Source organism: Acartia tonsa, chromosome 5, assembly GCF_053477335.1.
Source record: "Acartia tonsa isolate MP-2025a chromosome 5, ASM5347733v1, whole genome shotgun sequence".
NCBI lineage: Eukaryota > Metazoa > Arthropoda > Copepoda > Calanoida > Acartiidae > Acartia > Acartia tonsa.
In genome coordinates, this window is record NC_137264.1 from 8,976,377 (window position 1) to 8,994,015 (window position 17,639).

The 17,639-nt window shown below is 32.7% G+C and overlaps 2 protein-coding genes and 1 pseudogene across 2 annotated transcripts; 2 read left to right on the plus strand and 1 right to left on the minus strand.

The window, feature by feature from the left end:
* Positions 1-1,543: 1,543 nt before the first annotated feature.
* On the plus strand, positions 1,544-15,713 carry LOC145318697 (uncharacterized). The gene is made up of 13 exons (XM_080160143.1): positions 1,544-1,620; positions 2,338-2,403; positions 2,848-2,900; positions 3,663-3,730; positions 4,132-4,198; positions 6,431-6,546; positions 7,140-7,182; positions 7,245-7,301; positions 11,348-11,389; positions 12,626-12,667; positions 12,950-13,018; positions 15,277-15,346; positions 15,475-15,713. The coding sequence occupies exons 1-13, from the start codon at positions 1,600-1,602 to the stop codon at positions 15,538-15,540; spliced, it is 780 nt and encodes a 259-aa protein (XP_080016269.1). The 5' UTR covers positions 1,544-1,599; the 3' UTR covers positions 15,541-15,713.
* On the plus strand, positions 7,355-11,063 carry LOC145319858 (cytochrome P450 2J6-like; annotated as a pseudogene).
* Positions 15,683-17,363, minus strand: LOC145318694 (cytochrome P450 2B1-like). Its single transcript, XM_080160140.1, has one exon. The coding sequence runs from the start codon at positions 17,311-17,313 to the stop codon at positions 15,826-15,828; it is 1,488 nt and encodes a 495-aa protein (XP_080016266.1). The 5' UTR covers positions 17,314-17,363; the 3' UTR covers positions 15,683-15,825.
* Positions 17,364-17,639: the final 276 nt, after the last annotated feature.

Sequence of the window (17,639 nt, forward strand, 5' to 3'; positions counted from 1 at the left end):
CTTAAAAAAATGTAAGGAGACAGCTTCTACCAACAACGAAATTAATTCGGAAAAAAATCACGAAACCTAAACGTGTTTTTCTGCTGTCGTTGGGGGGCAACACATCGTAAAATTGACGACCTCTCCATTTGCCCCCCAAATATTATTTTAGTTTTATTTCGCTTGTTGGTTATACCTTATTCCTGGTAAGGAGAGGGAGTGGGGGTTAATTTTTAAATAGTACATTTTTCTTGGAAGGGTGTAGGGAGGTACCTAGCCACCTCCACTTCAGATGAGTCAAATCGGCTCAAACACACAACCAGACAGATTAACAAACAGGCATCCTGTTACTTGTATATAAGGATATGGAAGAAATTGAGGGGGTTGGTCGGAAACTGAAACTGAAATAATCGTTCAAGGCTGAAAAAAAGATTTTCCTGTATTTACATATAGCTTCTTTACTACTAATATGTAATTGTTCTTGTTAGTGGTGCAGCTACCTCATAGATGTAGGGTATATGCATTAAAATTAAATTAATTTAGGCATGTTAGAATTATCCTATCGATTTCAAACTTTGTATGGGGATTCCTTTAGTAGTTAGGTACGATTTAGAAAGCGTAGCAACTCTACAATCATTAGCAGAATGTCCGTACGTTCATTTTCAACATGTTGATTTTTTTTTACTTATTTAACAACAAATTTTTATGTGATCTAATTATCCGATTGGTCTAATTTTTGGTATATTAATTCCTGGGATAAGAAAGTTTAATGTTATAAGCGAAGCAACTCTATAATCAAGTCCTAAAAATGTAAGTATGTCCATAAGCATTATCCTGTATCAGGCAGTTTTTCAACAAATTTACTTACAATTTTGCTTCGACTTTTATACATTTACATTCTGATTATTCAGTTCTGACACTATACAAGTGTTATTGACCGTTTGTCCTACCGTTTCAGTGCTTCGCTTTTGTGCTTGTTGTCATCCTTGTTTTAAGAAAATTTGGACCAAAATATCCTTGCTATAATTGCAGTGCATTCTTTGGCGATTCAAATTAAAAAAACACGAGGATGACAGCATCCAAAAAAGCGAAGCTCAAATGGAAGGACAAACAAAAATTAACACTTGCAGAGTTTCAGAACTGTACAAAATTTTAAACAAATTTGATGCAAAACTGATTAAATACATTATACTGCTTAAGGAAATACAAACGTTTTTAGGACTTGATTTTGATTATATGCTTCGCTTATAACATTATACTTTGTTGTAATAAGAATCAGTATTCAAAAATCAGATGGATAGGATAATTTTAACTTACAAAAATTTGTTGTCAAAAAGAAAAAAAGCATTTTGTTTTAAATGAACGTATGGACTATCTGGTAACGATTATAGAGTTGCTGCGCTTTCTAAATGATACCTAACTGTTATAGGAATCAGCATGCAAAATTTGAAATCGATAGGATAATACTAACCTGTTCAAATTAACGAAAAGCCCTACCGTTACGGACGTACGGACTGACCCTAATCATAGAAAAGCTTGACTTTAAAAAATAAAACTTATCATTTAAGGTTAAGCCTGGAAAGTTTTACAGATAGTATAAACGGAAGACCAGCTTTGAGAATGCAGGATCAATTTGCCATTGTAAGTTTATTACAAGCAGTGTCCAAGCTTTTTCGCCAATAATTGTAATCTTTGGAAGGGGGGGGGGAGTACATTGTCTTATCCCAAGGAAAAGGGAATGTGATTCTGACAAACAAAGAAAAATTTCCCCACAAACCCCTTCTCATTTTTCTCCCCCTTCTTACCCACTCCCCTTCAGTTACAAACAAAAACAAGTTCTACTCCAACTTTACTGCAATTCAATATTAATTTTTTTAATTGGATTTAATTGGCTGAATAGCATCGTTTACTTCTTTATCATTTGGCATGCAACATAAGGACATTTAAAAGAAATTCTGATATCAAAGAACAGCATTTCCAAATAGATGAAACATCTCAACAAGCAGAAAACATTTTAAATAAAAAAAAATCACAAAACCTAACAATTCTACATTTAAAGTTCCTAACAATATTTGTATCGCAATAACAAAGTATATTATTTCTCGTATTCTTTCGAAACCGATTTATATCCGGAGGATTCGAACCGGTTCTCTTCCATACGAATAAACTATGTCTAGCATCGTATTATATCCAGTTTTCTACAAATATAAAAATGTACAATGATTATATTAAAACCAGTTTTTTAGCTCGTGCCTTCAGCATCTCGGAGCTAAAAAACTGGTTTCAATCTTATAATTGAGCATTTTATATCCGCGGAAAGCTGTTTATAATACGATGCGTAAAAATAACTATTAAAAGATTGAACCTGCTGGAAATAGTTTAACAATAAATAATGAGAACTTGATGGTCTGCATGTGGTATAAGGTGAAACATAAATAAAGCAAGGATGACAATATCCATAAAAGCGAAGCTCTGAAACGGTAGGACAAATGAACATTAACACTTGAACTGAATAATCAAAATATATATAGTATTAAAGTCGTACGAAACAAAATTGTAAATTGATCTGTTGAAAAACTGCTTAAATACAGGATATTGTTTAAGGACATACTTACATTTTTAAGACTTGATTATAGAGATGCTTCGCTTATAACAATGTAATTTGTTGTCCTAGGAATCAGTATTTTAAAAATCAGACGAATTGGATATAATTTTATCACATAAAAATTTGTTGTTAAAAAAGTTAAATAGCAACCTTTACTTAACCTAACCTTAACTAAAATAAGCATACAATAAATACTTTTTTGTCTTTAAAATGATATTTTGTGGGCCAAATGCGACATGAGGTTGATTGCCAAGAATTTTTAGGATTATAACAATGACAAACCTATGTATTTGATGTCTTGGAGATGGAACTACAGGTAGTAAATTGTTCTGAAAACACATAAATTTTAATCTCATTGTTCTAATTCTTAAATATAATTAAAATATGATTAAATATAGTTAAACTATGTACTTATACTCAAGACTGTTTGTTGTAAGCAAAAAAGAAATTGCGTTATAAACTTTAATTAGGTCCTTTATTTAACCTATCAAGTTTAATGTTAATGTTTTTATGCCATTTTTATTCAATCAAGAGATTAACGCATCGTATTATAAACAGTAGGGAATAAATTCTAAACAAAAATGTTGTATATATCCATAAAAGCTTTAGTTTAAAATATCTGCTTGGTTCATCTAGTCGTTCCTTAGAAAACTAAGGTTATGTCATTGTTTAAAATTTGTGCTTCCTGACTCGGAGGGCTGGGGGGTGGGGCTGATGGGATAGCCTGTGATATCCCAAATATTTTGCTATAATATGAGTAAAGTTAATTTTTGTCAGTTTGAATATACATATCATTTTTAAATAATTTGACGATATTCAGTTATTGTTAATTGTTTCATAATTTTGATGCTGTAAGTATTGGTGCAAAAAATGGGGACGAATTTCAAATTGATTTGACGGGGCTGGTTTTTTTACGTTACAAGGGAAGGGAAAATCCCATCTCTTTTCTAGGGGGTTTCTTTCCCCCTTCCCTTTTCTTTCCCTTCACTTGTGACGTAAAAAAATCAGCCCCGTCAAATCAATTTGAAATTCGTCCCCATTTTTTGCACCAATACTTACAGCATCAAATTTTGTTTAGATTTACAAATTTTGGAAGTTGTGAAAGGTGGAAATATCAATGTGATAAATTAGATTTATGTCTCGCTGGTATGTACATAATTTAAATCTTAATTAAAGCATTAAACTCCCACCTTTTCCATCCTACAGTTTTTTAATTGTGTTAAAGTTACAAAATTTTCTGACTTTTTACAAATATGCAACTTTTTGTTAATTTTTTACGGGGACAAGAATTATACAAAATCCAGTTATATTTTTTTTCCTTTTTTATGCTCCAAAGTAACATTGCTTATAAAAGCAATTATTGGGACTCAAATGGCTGGTGACACTAGACAGGTATACCTCACACCAGAAGTACCTGGTAATGCAGAAAAAATCACGAAACCTTTACAGGAGTTTTAGCAAATTTTGGGGCAATGCTAGTAGTTATGACAACCTTTTAATCTGCCCCCAAAATTTTATATTTACTAATTAATTAATATCTACTTTAGCTTGTAAGGTAGATTGCAGCCACAGGTTTAGTCCTCTTGGAATAGGAACTTGTACTAGTGGAATAAAGTAAGATTTTATTTTTAGTATCTAAGCTACTATATAATTTATTTTGCCTGTCCGTTTTCAGGGATTAATCAATTTTACGTTCTACATATTTTCACCAAGTTTTATTAAGGTTTGTTTATTAATTGGGTTGCTAGATCGATTCCTAGATTTTTAGGTTTTCATGATTTTCTCTATTTATATTCAGTATTGACTGCTGATTTATTAGGGATTGAATATGCTCATATCTATAATACAAAGTAGAACGATGTTTGTCTGTCCGTCTGAAGCTTAAGATCTCATTAAAAACTGAACCAATTGGGCTCTACTCTACAGTTAACCCTTTACAGTCGGGCCCCTTGCCGCACCTTAATCGGTCCGGGGGGGGGGGGCGTTCAACGCCCCGCCTAATTATCTCAGTTTCTATTACAGCTAAAGGGCTAAATTTTTTTGTGCAAGTCCCCTGTTTAATAATGAATTTCCGACCTTTTATAAGTTTAAGTCAAATTTTGCTTCCTTCACCCTTTTATTTAACAACCTTTGTTTTTAGGTCTTTTTTTATTTAAAAATTTCAAACGGCTGTAATTTTCTTATTTTTGAAGCTAGAAGAAAAATTTTTTCCCAGAAAATGTTTATTTTTATGTAAATTTTACATTAGAAATATTAAAATATAAATTTCAGCGGCCGCAGCTGTACTTGGCAGCTGCCAGCCGCTGCAGTCGGCGGTCGGCGGGAAAATGGCGGTGGATCTTCATGAAATTTTAATACGTTATGTAGACATGTAAGAAAAGCTTAAGTTTAAAATTTGAAGCCTCTAAGTCAAAAATTGCGGCCACAGGAGCCTTTTAAAGATTTCTGGAGACCTGGAGGATCAGGACCTGCAGGATCATACCTGGAACCTGAAAGTGACTTGAACACCTGTATTTTATATAAGGATGTACTACTAGAGGATTTTTTAGTATTTTGGTATGATAAAATGCTTTGTTTTAGTCAAAAAAATATTTTTGCTCTTTACCTGGATGACCATGCCAGGTTTGCTGGCATCCTGTGCCCGCCAGGATGGAGATATTCAAAAAATTCCAACTCTCAGTTGTGTGTCATACCCATACTTAAAAAGTCAAGCAGTTTGGGCTCTTTATCTTTCACACACAGAAAATGAGATAGAAAAAACCGGATGGGGGGGCGTTCAACGCCCCCCCCCCCCCCGACCGTTAAGGGTTAATATACCTACTGGTCCTGTGATGGTTACACCCCTAACCTCCAAAAAATTGAAAAACTCCCCCCCCCAAAAAAAAGTTTTCTTTTTAAAACTAAAATTTGAAAAAGGGTTCGACTTCCCCCACCCCCCAAAAAAAAGGCTAGGGGCGAAACCGCTAGTTCTACATATTTCATAAAGATTTGTCTATTGATTGCGGTGCTAGATCGATTCCTAAATTTTCGTGATTTTAAAGATTTTGTGATTTCCCTATTTTAACAATTTATATTTTTATTGTACGACACTGCTCTATAGTAAATTTTTTACCGATATTCATTCATAATTTTAGCTTCGCTACTTATGGATGTTGTCATCCTTGTTATTTTAAGTGGCCACGTTTTCCTAGGATTAATTGTTTTCTACTTAAATCAACTTTTTATCTTGGTTATCCCTCTCACCTTTTAAGGTTGGATTCGTCTCAAACAATTTATGATGATTAATGATTCCTGTAACAATATTGAATGCGTAGCAACTGTATAATGATCACCAGTAAGTTTGTATGTCCATTGTTGATTTAATGATTTTTTGATACAATCTTGCCATCTTTTTTTTTGTGTGGTGGTGACAGAATAGATGTTACTATTTTTCTTAACTAGCGTTTACGCCCCTAGAGGCCTCTAGGGGCACTTGAGGAGGGGGAGACGAATTTGATGACCTAATTTCTTATTTTAGATTTTTAAAGAAAAAGTAAAAAAAAAATTGAGAGGAGAGGGGGGTTTGGTGCGGTGCCCTACCCCAAGTCTTAGTTTTAATTAAATTTTTTTAAGGAGGGGATTAATTTTTTTATAGGGGCGATTTCTCTTTGGAGGGTGGTGGTACCCTACCCCAAAATAGTTATAAACTTTCCCTGGACCTATTAGAAGCTAGCCTGTTATGGAGAACCCGATCGGTTTAGCGGTTAGCGAGATCCTTTGTCAACTTTTATACATATATATTCTGATTATTCAATTCTGACACTCTACAAGTGTTAATGTTCCTTATTTGTTATGATTTCCCCATAGGAGTGATTGTCGGTATAAATATTACTGGAGAGAACGATGTTCAATAGATGTACACTCAGCTGGAATTAGATGGGTATATGATACTAATAATAAGTTTACACTCAAATCTTATTTAGGTAAGCAACAGAATCATAATGTCGTGTAAACTAAGAATATACAATGATTACAACATCCATAACAGCAAAGCTTAACATAATAAGAAGTTAGACAAATGAATATTAACAAATATAAGAATCTGATTAAAATTACTTAATTATACAGAATACTCAATGAGGAGTCCCTAGTCATAAAATCAAGAAGATGGAAAAGACTGACAGACCAACGGACAATGTAAATTACATACTGGATGCTCATTGGTATGGGATATATTCCAATTTCAGACGCCTATCTTTCATAACAGATGACAAAATCACAATTTCCCCCTATTAGCATTACGGAATTACTGACGGACTAAGGAGAAGGATGATCAACTCATATCATATAAAATTATGCTTTTACAAAAAGCAAAATCATAATGTTTTAATGGATATAATAACTTTCTGGTAATGATTATGTATTGCTACTTTTTACTGTCAAGGGAATCATCATTTCTAGCATCACTGAATAAACAGTAAAAAACACCCATTAGGGACAGATGATTGTTAAGTAAAGGCCAATCTTAATTATAGAAAAACTTTGCTTTTAACATGAGATTTTTTTGTTTGTTTAGGAAACACTCAATATTTGGACCATATATCAGAAAGTAAATCCAGGTAATTCCAGGATAATTAATATCTATTTGGAACATAAAAAAATAATTGAAATCTTCATTAAGGCCGCAAGGAAGATGGTATTTCTTATGTATGACACAGAACACCAAAGGTGTTGTCAAGTAAGTTTTTTTGTATTACAAATATATAAAATATACAAATACTATAAAGTAACATGATGTTAGTCTTTGTGTTTGTATGAATGTAGTCACGATTCTCTGAAGTAAGGATTTAGATGCATATGAAGATTGGAAGTGAGAATCCTTTGGCTAATTGTAGATTGGTAAGCTTCGCGCTCTGCTGTCTGCAGAAAAGGATTTCTCTAATCGCTAAACCGGCATTGTTTTTCTTTACATTGAAGCTTCTTGTAGGGAAGATATTTAAATTTTTGGAGAAAGTACATAAAAAAAACCTCTTCACTTTACTTGGAATTTCTTGATTAATGACCACTGGACATCTGTTCTTTAAATCACTTTGTCCATATATAATATAACAACAATTATATATTATTTAAAATTGGCAATAAATAGTTTGTGATAAAAATTTAAAAAATAAATATGCATAAGCTTCAATGAAAACACAATAACAATAGTTTTATATGTGCTCACCTATAAAAATTTAAAAACTATTTCTTCTGCTGTTGGAATACCATTTTTAGTAGCGAAGCTACTCTATAATTCACTTTGTCTGTCCGTCAGTCAGTCAGTCCGTCCGTAACGCTATGGGGGAAATGGGATTTACGATCAGCTCCTATAAAAGATAAAATGCTGAAATTTTTAGACAACATTCCCAGCATTAAGGAGCACAATTAAGTATAAAACATTAATGGAGGTAGGACCGCATTTTAGCAGGTTTTAGGCTATTTTTGTATTTTTCACATTTTTCACATTTTTCTCCATATCTTCAGTGTTTATGGTGCGATTTTCAAAATTTTTTCAGTTATAGATATTTAAATTAAATTTCCAGCCGTTTAAAGAACACATCTATGACGGTCAGACTGCCTTTCAGCAGGTTTTAGGCTATTTTTGTATTTTTCACATTTGTGTTTATTGTCCGATTTCCCAAATTTTTTTAGTTATAGATATCAAAATTAAATTTCCTGTCCTTTAAAGAAAACAACTATGACGGTCAGACTGCCTTTCAGCAGGTTTTAGGCTATTTTTGTATTTTTCACATTTTTCTCCATATCTTTTGTGTTTATGGTACACTTTCCAAAATTTTTTCAGTTATACATATCAAAATTAAATTTCCTGTTAATTAAAGAAAACAACCATGACGGTCAGACTTCCTTTTGGCAGGTTTTTGGCTATTTAAAAATTTTTCCATATCTTTGATGTATATACGTATTACCATCCATGATTTTATTTTTTGTGCTACGCTACTTATGGATGTTGTCATCCTTGTTTCTGTCTTAATACTAGAAATTCTACCCATGACTGATATGATTTCTTTAGAAAAGAAGCAAAATAGTACATTAGGGGAAAGAAAACAAATAAACTATATTAAATCTTATATTTTGTTTATATATTTTGTTCCTTATCAAAAATATGTATTATGTTAAATTTATAACATATGCTTTGATATTATCTAACATGTACCTTTATTTCCAAAGTCTGGTGTCTCCTTTTTTATTTGTTTTACATTTTTTCTTAAATGTAGTGGAACTATGTATTGAACAATAACAATATTCGGTACACCGACAAACCTCCTACTATGACAAACGTCCTAATGCGACAAACATCCTAATCGGACAAACCTCCTAAATGACAAACGTCCTAAGCGACAAACCTCCTAATGCGACATCTCTTAAAGGAAGCCTGCAAGAAATACCACGCTTTAACTGCTGAAAGACTGCCACAAGTAGACCAAATATCCTAAATTTGAAGCCTTCAGCTTCTAAAACAAAAAAGTTCTAGTCATTTTAAAATGACATTTTATGTACAATGAAAATTTTGAAAGAATTGCAATGCTCATGTTGAAAACTTTGAAATTAAACTACGTGGCCTAGAAACAAAATTATAATCTTATTTTTGTCATAAATTTAGGTTTCCAGTAACAAATTATATTTCTACAATAAAAATACCCATTTTTATAGTCAAAATCATTAAAAAAATTAAGTTTTACTTGCATTGTACCGAATGTACTGTAGCCAATCAGAAGGCTGAATCAGCTTAACAACCAATCACAGCTAAGCTTGTATTAGTTTACCCCTTTGTTTCTGCTATGATTTTCGTTTAAAAATGCAATTTAAATCAATTTTTTTCTATAGATTTTGACTATGAAATGTGGTGTTTTTATTGTAAAAATGTAATTGGTTACAGGCAATCTAAGTTTCTGACAAAGATAAGGTTATAATTTTATGTCTAGGCAACGTAATTTAATATTGTTTTTTCTTTTATAAGCATTGGAAATCTTTCAAAAATTCCATTGTACATAAAATACTATTTTGAAATGCCTAGAACTTTTTTGTTATTGAAGCTGAAGGCTTTAAATTTGGGGTATTGGATCTTCTTGTAGCACTCTTTCAGCAGTTAAAGCGTGTTATTTCTTGCAGGCGTCCTTTAAGTAAAACCTCCTTCAAGTGATAAGACATTTATTAAATGTGAGGTAAGGGTCAATTTTTTTAATGCAAGGTTGTATCGAGTTCGAAACCATGCCGTTGGGTAGCCAACACCGACTTTGGGAAAACGGTCGGACGGATTTTTTAATTTCACCCTGTGGACAAAGTTATTAGTGTCATGTCCAGGCCAGAGGATGATACCAGCCCAAACAGAGGAGTTTTATTCATCTCTGGTAGAAACTGGGATGAACAGAAAAAGTTTGTTCTCAAGAGGCTGCGTGAGTTTGGTGTTGGCAAGTCAAGGCTTGAAGAGACCATCACTGAAAAAGTTGAACTTCTTGTCAAGGTCTTGAGAAAAGAATCCTCCAAGGGACTGGTTCATTTGGGACAAAGATCTGGATGATCCCTTGGTTCACAGCATCTACCAGGGAATTGATAAATTCATTGATTCACACAGACTCATTGGTGTGTTTATGGTCTTCCCTTGGCTGAGGCATATCATCAACTATCTTGGTGGTGCTCTCAACAAGATAAAAACATGATGTCAGAGATATAATGAAGAAGATTGTTGATGATCATATCATAGCCACTTCTGGATCTGAGACTGATCTTTTTGATGCTTATCTAAACAAGATTGATGACACGCTTGACAAAGGATCTTCTTTCTTTGGTAGAAAAGGAAGAACAAACCTTGAACAGAATATGCTGGAACTGTTTGGAGCTGGAGCCAATTCCATCTCCTACACACTTTCATTCTGCTTCCTGTACCTGGCCAAGAATCCTGAGATTCAAAAGAAAATTGCAGATGAGATCCAGGAAACTATTAAATCCACCCGTGTTACAATGCAGGATGTGCAGAGACTGCCCTACACCAATGCCTTCATCCATGAGATCATGAGAATCACAGCCATCACTTTATTGGCACCCATCACATGAACTTTAAGGATGCCAAGATTGGTGATTATGATGTTCCTGCTGGAACTACAGTCTTCTCCTTCCTCTACTATATTCTCAATGATCCCACCTACTGGAAGAATCCTCAGGAATTCCAACCTGAGAGATTTATTGACGAGAGTAGCAACTTTTCCAAAAATGAGAGATTGATTCCTTTCCTTGTTGGAGATGTTTTTGTTCTTTACCAACCTTGTCAGAGATTTTACCTTCAGTAAGGATAATAGCTGTCCTCTCCTTGAACCAACACCCACCATGAGATTTGTCATGGGTTGTCCAGCTTATCAAATGAAAATCACTAATAGAGTTTGAAAACTACAGAAAGTCAGCAGTATTAATACCCAACAAAGAAATATCTCTGAAATGAACTTGGATTATATTATCATACATACAAAATATTTGTTTTTAATTAAAAATAATAAATCATTAATCTATTTATTTGATTATTTTTATTGGTTATGAAGTACTTTTAAACTACTCTACTTAGTAATTGGTAACCTTATCCATGGTTATCCAGGTTTTATTTAATTTTTAAAACTTTGGTTACTGCTTTTTAGAAAATAATTGTTTGGTTTCCAACTTAAAACATACATGATAACTAGATAGATGTTAAAAAGACTTATATGTAATCATCTTTAAGAGGTTTCATTTGTTTAGATTTTACAAAAATGGTAATTTGGTTGAGACTTCCTCTGCAAAGTAAGTAAGATTATTACATCATAAACAATGCTTTTAAAAAACGTTGTAATTTCATAAGGCCCTCATGCTGATTAATGGATAAAAAAGAAAAATTTGGAGGGGGAGGGGGATGGTCTGTATAAACGAAAATAATCCAGGATAGGTTTGGTTGCAGAGATAGGCTCTCCAGGATTATGGCCAGAAGGTATAATAAATAAAATTAACAATGTCTGACTTCTCCACCTTGCATTTTACAGTTTACAGGAGATGAACAGCACCTCTGTCCAATTTCTGCCAATTTGCTTCTCCCCTAACTAAACAAATCTGAAAACATTTACTGTGGGGGTATGTTGTATTTAACACAACTTAATTTAAGGATAGTCCCCAAAATCTATTTCATTTTTTTTCATTTGAAAAAAGCTGTCTTAACTTTATTGCTTTTTATTTAGAATAGCTAGTCGGTGCTTTTAGTAAGTAATAGATGTAAAATGGTCCATAGAATTTAAATATGCAATCGTTTTTTTTTGTAGACCTATTATTTTTGAAGTAATTTAAGTTTTTATGTCTGTGTGAGAAAATATTTAAGTTTAAAGTTTTTATTAAACCAAGGTTAAAAAAATAGATTATTTCAATAATTACTCAACAGAACATAAAAAGTAAGGTGTCAAATTAAAGATCTTACTATTTTTGTTCATACTGGCAATTTTCTTCTTTTATTTTGTTGCGTTTTAGTACCTTAAAACCGACTTAATTATTAAAAAAAATGATTTCATATCTAAATTCTATGGACCATTTTAAATCTATTACTTTCTAAAAGCACCGACTAGCTATCTATAATACAAAGTAGAACGATGTCTGTCCGTCTGTCTGTCTGAAGCTTAAGATCTCGGTAACCGCTGAACCGAATGGGCTCTACTCTTCAGGGAATATACCTACTGGTCCTGTGGTGGTTTTAAGATATTTTCTTGGGGGGTGGGACACCCCCAACCCCCCAAAAAATGAAAAATACCCCTCCCCCCAAAATTTTTTTTTCTTCTTTTAAAACTAAAATTAAAATAGTGGAGTCAACTAACCCCCCCCCCCAAAAAAAACAAAAAAAATCCCCCACTACAAAAAAATTGGTTTGATCAAACCTCTTGGGGCAAAGCCCCTAGAGGCTAGGGGCGAAGCCGCTAGTTCTAAATAAGCAATAAAGTTAAGACAGCTTTTTTTAAAAAATGAATACTAATAAAATCAACTATTTATTTATAATTATAGGCATTTTAAGGATGGTACTACAAGGTCTCTAAATTCTGAAAGGTAAGATCATCACTGTTATTCAACCATCTGAACAATGTTTTAAGGTTCTGATAATGAATAATGAGAATGAGATATTACTGAGGAAATTGAAATAACAAAGTAATAAAAAAGCATATAGATAAGCTTCTTATATCCAATATACCAATAACTAAGGAGAATGCTTTCTAACAGGGTTAGGATCCCAATGTGTTTAATATAAAAAGCCTAAACTTAAAGAAGTAGGGGGTATGTGAAGTTTTAACTTTCACAACAAAAGGATATACATATAACATAAACTTTTAGATCTTATCCTGGACTTGGCGACACAACTGTTATGACAGATGAAATAATATTCATTGGTCGTAATCTCAGGTTAGTCAGTAAAAGTGTCATTAGAAACAAATCTGCTACACCAGCTCTTAGTGTTAGGTAAAACAATAATAAAAAAAGGGGGTAGGTTATGCTCAAATTCTGTAAAAGTGTGATTTTTAAGGCTTAAAAGCAGTAGTAGAAAAAATTGTCTATAGTTCTTTTCAATAAAGAATACACATATTTATTGAATATTATTGTTCTACTACTGTTTTAAGCCTTAAAACTCACAACTTTATGGAATTTTAGCACAACCTACCTCCCTCTTTATTATTGTAGTCTGAAAATCTAAAATTTGTACAATAGTTAGGACAAAAACAAGGATGACAACATCCATAAGTAGCAAAGCTCAAAAATTATGGATGGATATCCGGAAAAAATGGCTATAGAGCAGTTTCATAAAAAAACATTATATAAAAAAATCACAAAACCTTGTAAGATCTGGCACCTCAACTAATAAGCAAATTTTAAAGAAACTTTGTGGGGATATTTAAATTGCAAACTTATTTAACCCCTAAAAATATGAGCCGTCTATAGCAAATAGAAGTAAAGGAAATCATGAAAACTTAAAAATCTAGGAATCAAACTAGCACCCCAACCAATAAGCAAATCTCGAGAAAACTTAATAAAAGTATTCAGAATATGAAAGTATTCAATCCCTGAAAATTGCAGCCGTCTATCTTGAATAGGAGTTGAGAAAATCATGAAAACTTAAAAATGTAGGAATCGATCTATCACCCTAACCAATTGACGAATCTTAATGAACCTTGGTGAAAATATGAAGAATGTTAACATAATTAATCCCTGAAAATTTCAGATATCTATCTTTTATAAGAGCCGAGAAAATCTTGTTTCCCCCTTTCTGTCTCTGACAGACGGACAGACGGACGGACGGAACGGACGGACATTTCGAATTATAGAGTAGCTTCGCTACTAAAAAGGGATAAAGGAACTAACGGAATAAGTCATATGTCCTTTAAGACCTTGACAACCACTGAATCAATTAGGTTCTACATTACAGGGAAGTTCATAAAATGTTCAAAGTAATTCTATCATTCAAATTCTAACCTCCCCTCTTTCAAATTTGAACCTCTACATTAAGAGATATAAGTTTTCCGGAATTTTAATGTAGGGAGTAGATTTGAAATCTGCATCAAATTTTAAGGATTTTTTTTATAAAATTCGTTTTTTGTAAAATTCTTTATCTAAAAGCGGAAATACATTTTAAGTTAATTAATTTTGACAAATAGGATAGGTGGATTTTAAACTACCTGCGCTCTAATTGGTTGAATGATGTACGACATCCAATCAGAGCGCAGATTTTTTAAATCCACCAATCACGGATGCCAAAATTAATTAACTTAATTTGAATTTCCGCTTTTAGATAAAGAATTATACAAAAAACGAATTTTATAAAAAATCCTTAAAATTTGATGCAGATTTCAAATCTACTCCCTACATTACAATTCCGAAAAACTTATATCTCTTACTCTACATTTATGCTAGAGGGGTATCTGGTAGTGCTTAAAGGGACTGTTAATGAAATTTTTTTTCATATGATTATAAAACCTTAACATCATCTCATTCATAATATCTCAGATAGGCAATATGGCCTCTCCACTGAAATTACAAAATCCAATATTGGAGAATTTTTTTCAGAATATATAAATATGCAATTGTCTTTTTTCCTTATATAGCCAAAACTAAACTTTTTGAAATAGTTCAAATTTTTTCTAACAATTAACCTTACTTTTAACATATTGCTTGCTTTAAACCAATGTATCTAGTTAGAATTTGATAAGATAAACCATAATTTTTACTTCATAAAAAAATGAATTTTTTAAAATCATTATCCAAGTAACTTTAGTTGGCCCATCTCTCACCCACCTTTAATTACAAATTTGTAAATATTATAAGTGAAATATTTCTTTATAAACAGTCTTATAAAAGTGTAATTTAAATCTTCTAAGTGGGTTATTAGATAAAGGTGTTTAAAAATGTTATGGTTTGATATCAGATTAGCATTTTTTTAATGAAAAACTATTTAAAACACAGATCTATTTTGAATATTTATGACTTCATTTCCAAACTTGATGACAAAAAAATGTATCCATTAGGAACAAAAATTAAAGAATCAGATATTTAATATAATATTTGAATGATTCTTTTCTTTAGTGTGTAGCAGTAATTGAAAATGGACATATATAACTGACTCACTTTTACATGTATTATAATAAGCTTTATATATAAAAATATTACAGAGATGATAATTATCCAACTCATGAACGACCATACATTACTGATTTTGATGCTTCTATTTCAAATGTACAGGTAAAAAATTTACATATTTATTATTTAAGGTTCAAAAATGAATAACCAACAATCTTTAAAAAAGCATAGTTGGTTTATTTGTTGATTTGTTAATTATGACCTCAGATTTAGAAAAATCTTTTTTTCAGATTTATATTGGAGAAGAGATGTTTGAAGAAGATGTTAAGGAAGCCATGGCACTACTAACTCAATAACTAATATAAAATCAATTTATTTCTGTTGCATAATATTTAAAGTCAAATATTAAATAACTTGAATGATAAACTAGACAATCAATTCTATTTAATCCCTTTGTAATTTGATAATAATAAAATATAATAAATAATACAATTTTTTGTTTAAAAATATATATTTTTTCCAGTTTAAACATATTCAACTAATAGTTTATAATATAATTCTGTATGAATGCAGGTATGATGAGATTATTGCTGAGATTCCTTTCTTTTTAATTGATACTGATTTCCTTTTTCAGAGATTGCTTAATCTCTATCAATGATTTTTATTTGATAAGCTGGACAACCCATGACAAATCCCATGGTGGGTGTTGGTTCAGGGAGTGGACAGCTCTTATCCTCACTGAAGGTAAACTCTCTGACAAGGTTGGTAAAGAACAAGAACATCTCAGATTGTGCCAGAGCCATGCCAAGGCATTGTCTGCGTCCAACTAGGAAAGGAATCAATCTCTCATCTTTAGCAAAGTTGCCACTCTCATCAATAAATCTCTCAGGTTGGAATTCCTGAGGATTCTTCCAGTAGGTGGGATCATTGAGAATATAGTAGAGGAAGGCGAAGACTGTAGTTCCAGCAGGAACATCATAATCTCCAATCTTGGCATTCTTGAAGTTCATGTGAGGAGTGCCAATAAAGTTGATGGCTGTGATTCTCATAATCTCATGGATGAAGGCATTGGTGTAAGGCAGTCTCTGCACATCCTCCATTGTAACACGGGTGGATCCAACAGTTTCCTGGATCTCATTAGCAATTTTCTTTTGAATCTCAGGATTCTTGGCCAGGTACAGGAAGCAGAATGAAAGAGTTGTTGAGACAGGATTGGCTCCAGCTCCAAACAGTTCCAGCATATTCTGTTCAAGGTTTGTTCTTCCTTTTCTACCAAAGAAAGAAGATTTTTTGTCTGATGTGTCTTCAATTTTGTTTAGATAAGCATCAACAAGATCAGACTCAGATCCAGTAGTGGCCATGATATGATCATAAACAATCTTCTTCATCATATCTCTGACATCATGTTTCATCTTGTTGAGAGCACCACCAAGATAGTTGATGATATGCCTCAGCCAAGGGAAGACCATGAATACACCAATAAGTCTGTGTGAATCAATGAACTTGTCAATTCCCTGGTAGATGCTGTGAACCAAGGGATCATCCAGATCAAACTGTGAACCAGTAACAATGTTCCAGATAGAATTCACAATGGAGACACTGAATCTTTGTCCCAGATGAACCAGTCCCTTGGAGGAATCTTTTCTCAAGACCTTGACAAGAAGTTCAACTTGTTCAGTGATGGTCTCTTCAAGCCTGGACTTGCCAACACCAAACTCACTCAGCGTCTTGAGAACAAATTTTCTCTGTTCATCCCAGTTTCTACCAGAGCTGAATACAACTCCTCTGTTTGGGCTGGGATCATCTTCTGGCCTCGACATGACACTGCCCATAACTTCAGTCAAGTAGGTGGGTCTGGCGGAGAAGTTGGCATCCTTGAACACCTTGACACAAGTGTGGAAATCAGAAATCACAACTGTTGGAGTGGGTCCAATTCTCAAGCCAAAGATATTTCCATACTTGGATCTAAGTTCTAGAAAACTGTTGAGTAGATTATCAGATAAATGATGGATAGCTCCCAGGACAGGAAGGCTGCTAGGTCCAGGTGGAAAATTCTTGGGCAGCTTCCATCTCTGGTATAACTTCCATCCAATCAAAGACAAGAAGAAGAATAGAATTATAGGATTCATTTCTATTCTAATTTTATGAATTTATGTGTTAAGTGTAGTAAGTATTGTTTTATTCTGAGGATATCATAAATTGTTAATTTCTTATATACCTAAATATCAGACTCTAGACTTTTATTTAGGCTTTCAGTCAGTTAAAATATGATATTTGTATTTTGAAAGTCCAGACTTGAGAGACAGACCAATGTCTATATAATCTTAGTCATGTAGGTAGAGTAAATTTAGAGTTATTTGCTAAGGATTAGGTCTTTACCTAGACTTTCAGGGGTGAAATAATAACTGTATTTCTTATATATAATTTCCTTATAGAATTTAGATTAATTATGACT

Excerpts from the sequence above, each read along its gene's own strand:
- LOC145318697 (XM_080160143.1), top strand. The coding sequence starts at position 1,600 with ATGCAGGATCAATTTGCCATT. Across the intron at positions 7,183-7,244 it reads ATATCAGAAAGTAAATCCAG|GCCGCAAGGAAGATGGTATT; the intron begins GTAATTCCAGGA and ends ATCTTCATTAAG. Across the intron at positions 15,347-15,474 it reads CTTCTATTTCAAATGTACAG|ATTTATATTGGAGAAGAGAT; the intron begins GTAAAAAATTTA and ends TCTTTTTTTCAG.
- LOC145318694 (XM_080160140.1), bottom strand. The coding sequence starts at position 17,313 with ATGAATCCTATAATTCTATTCTTCTTCTTGTCTTTGATTGGATGGAAG.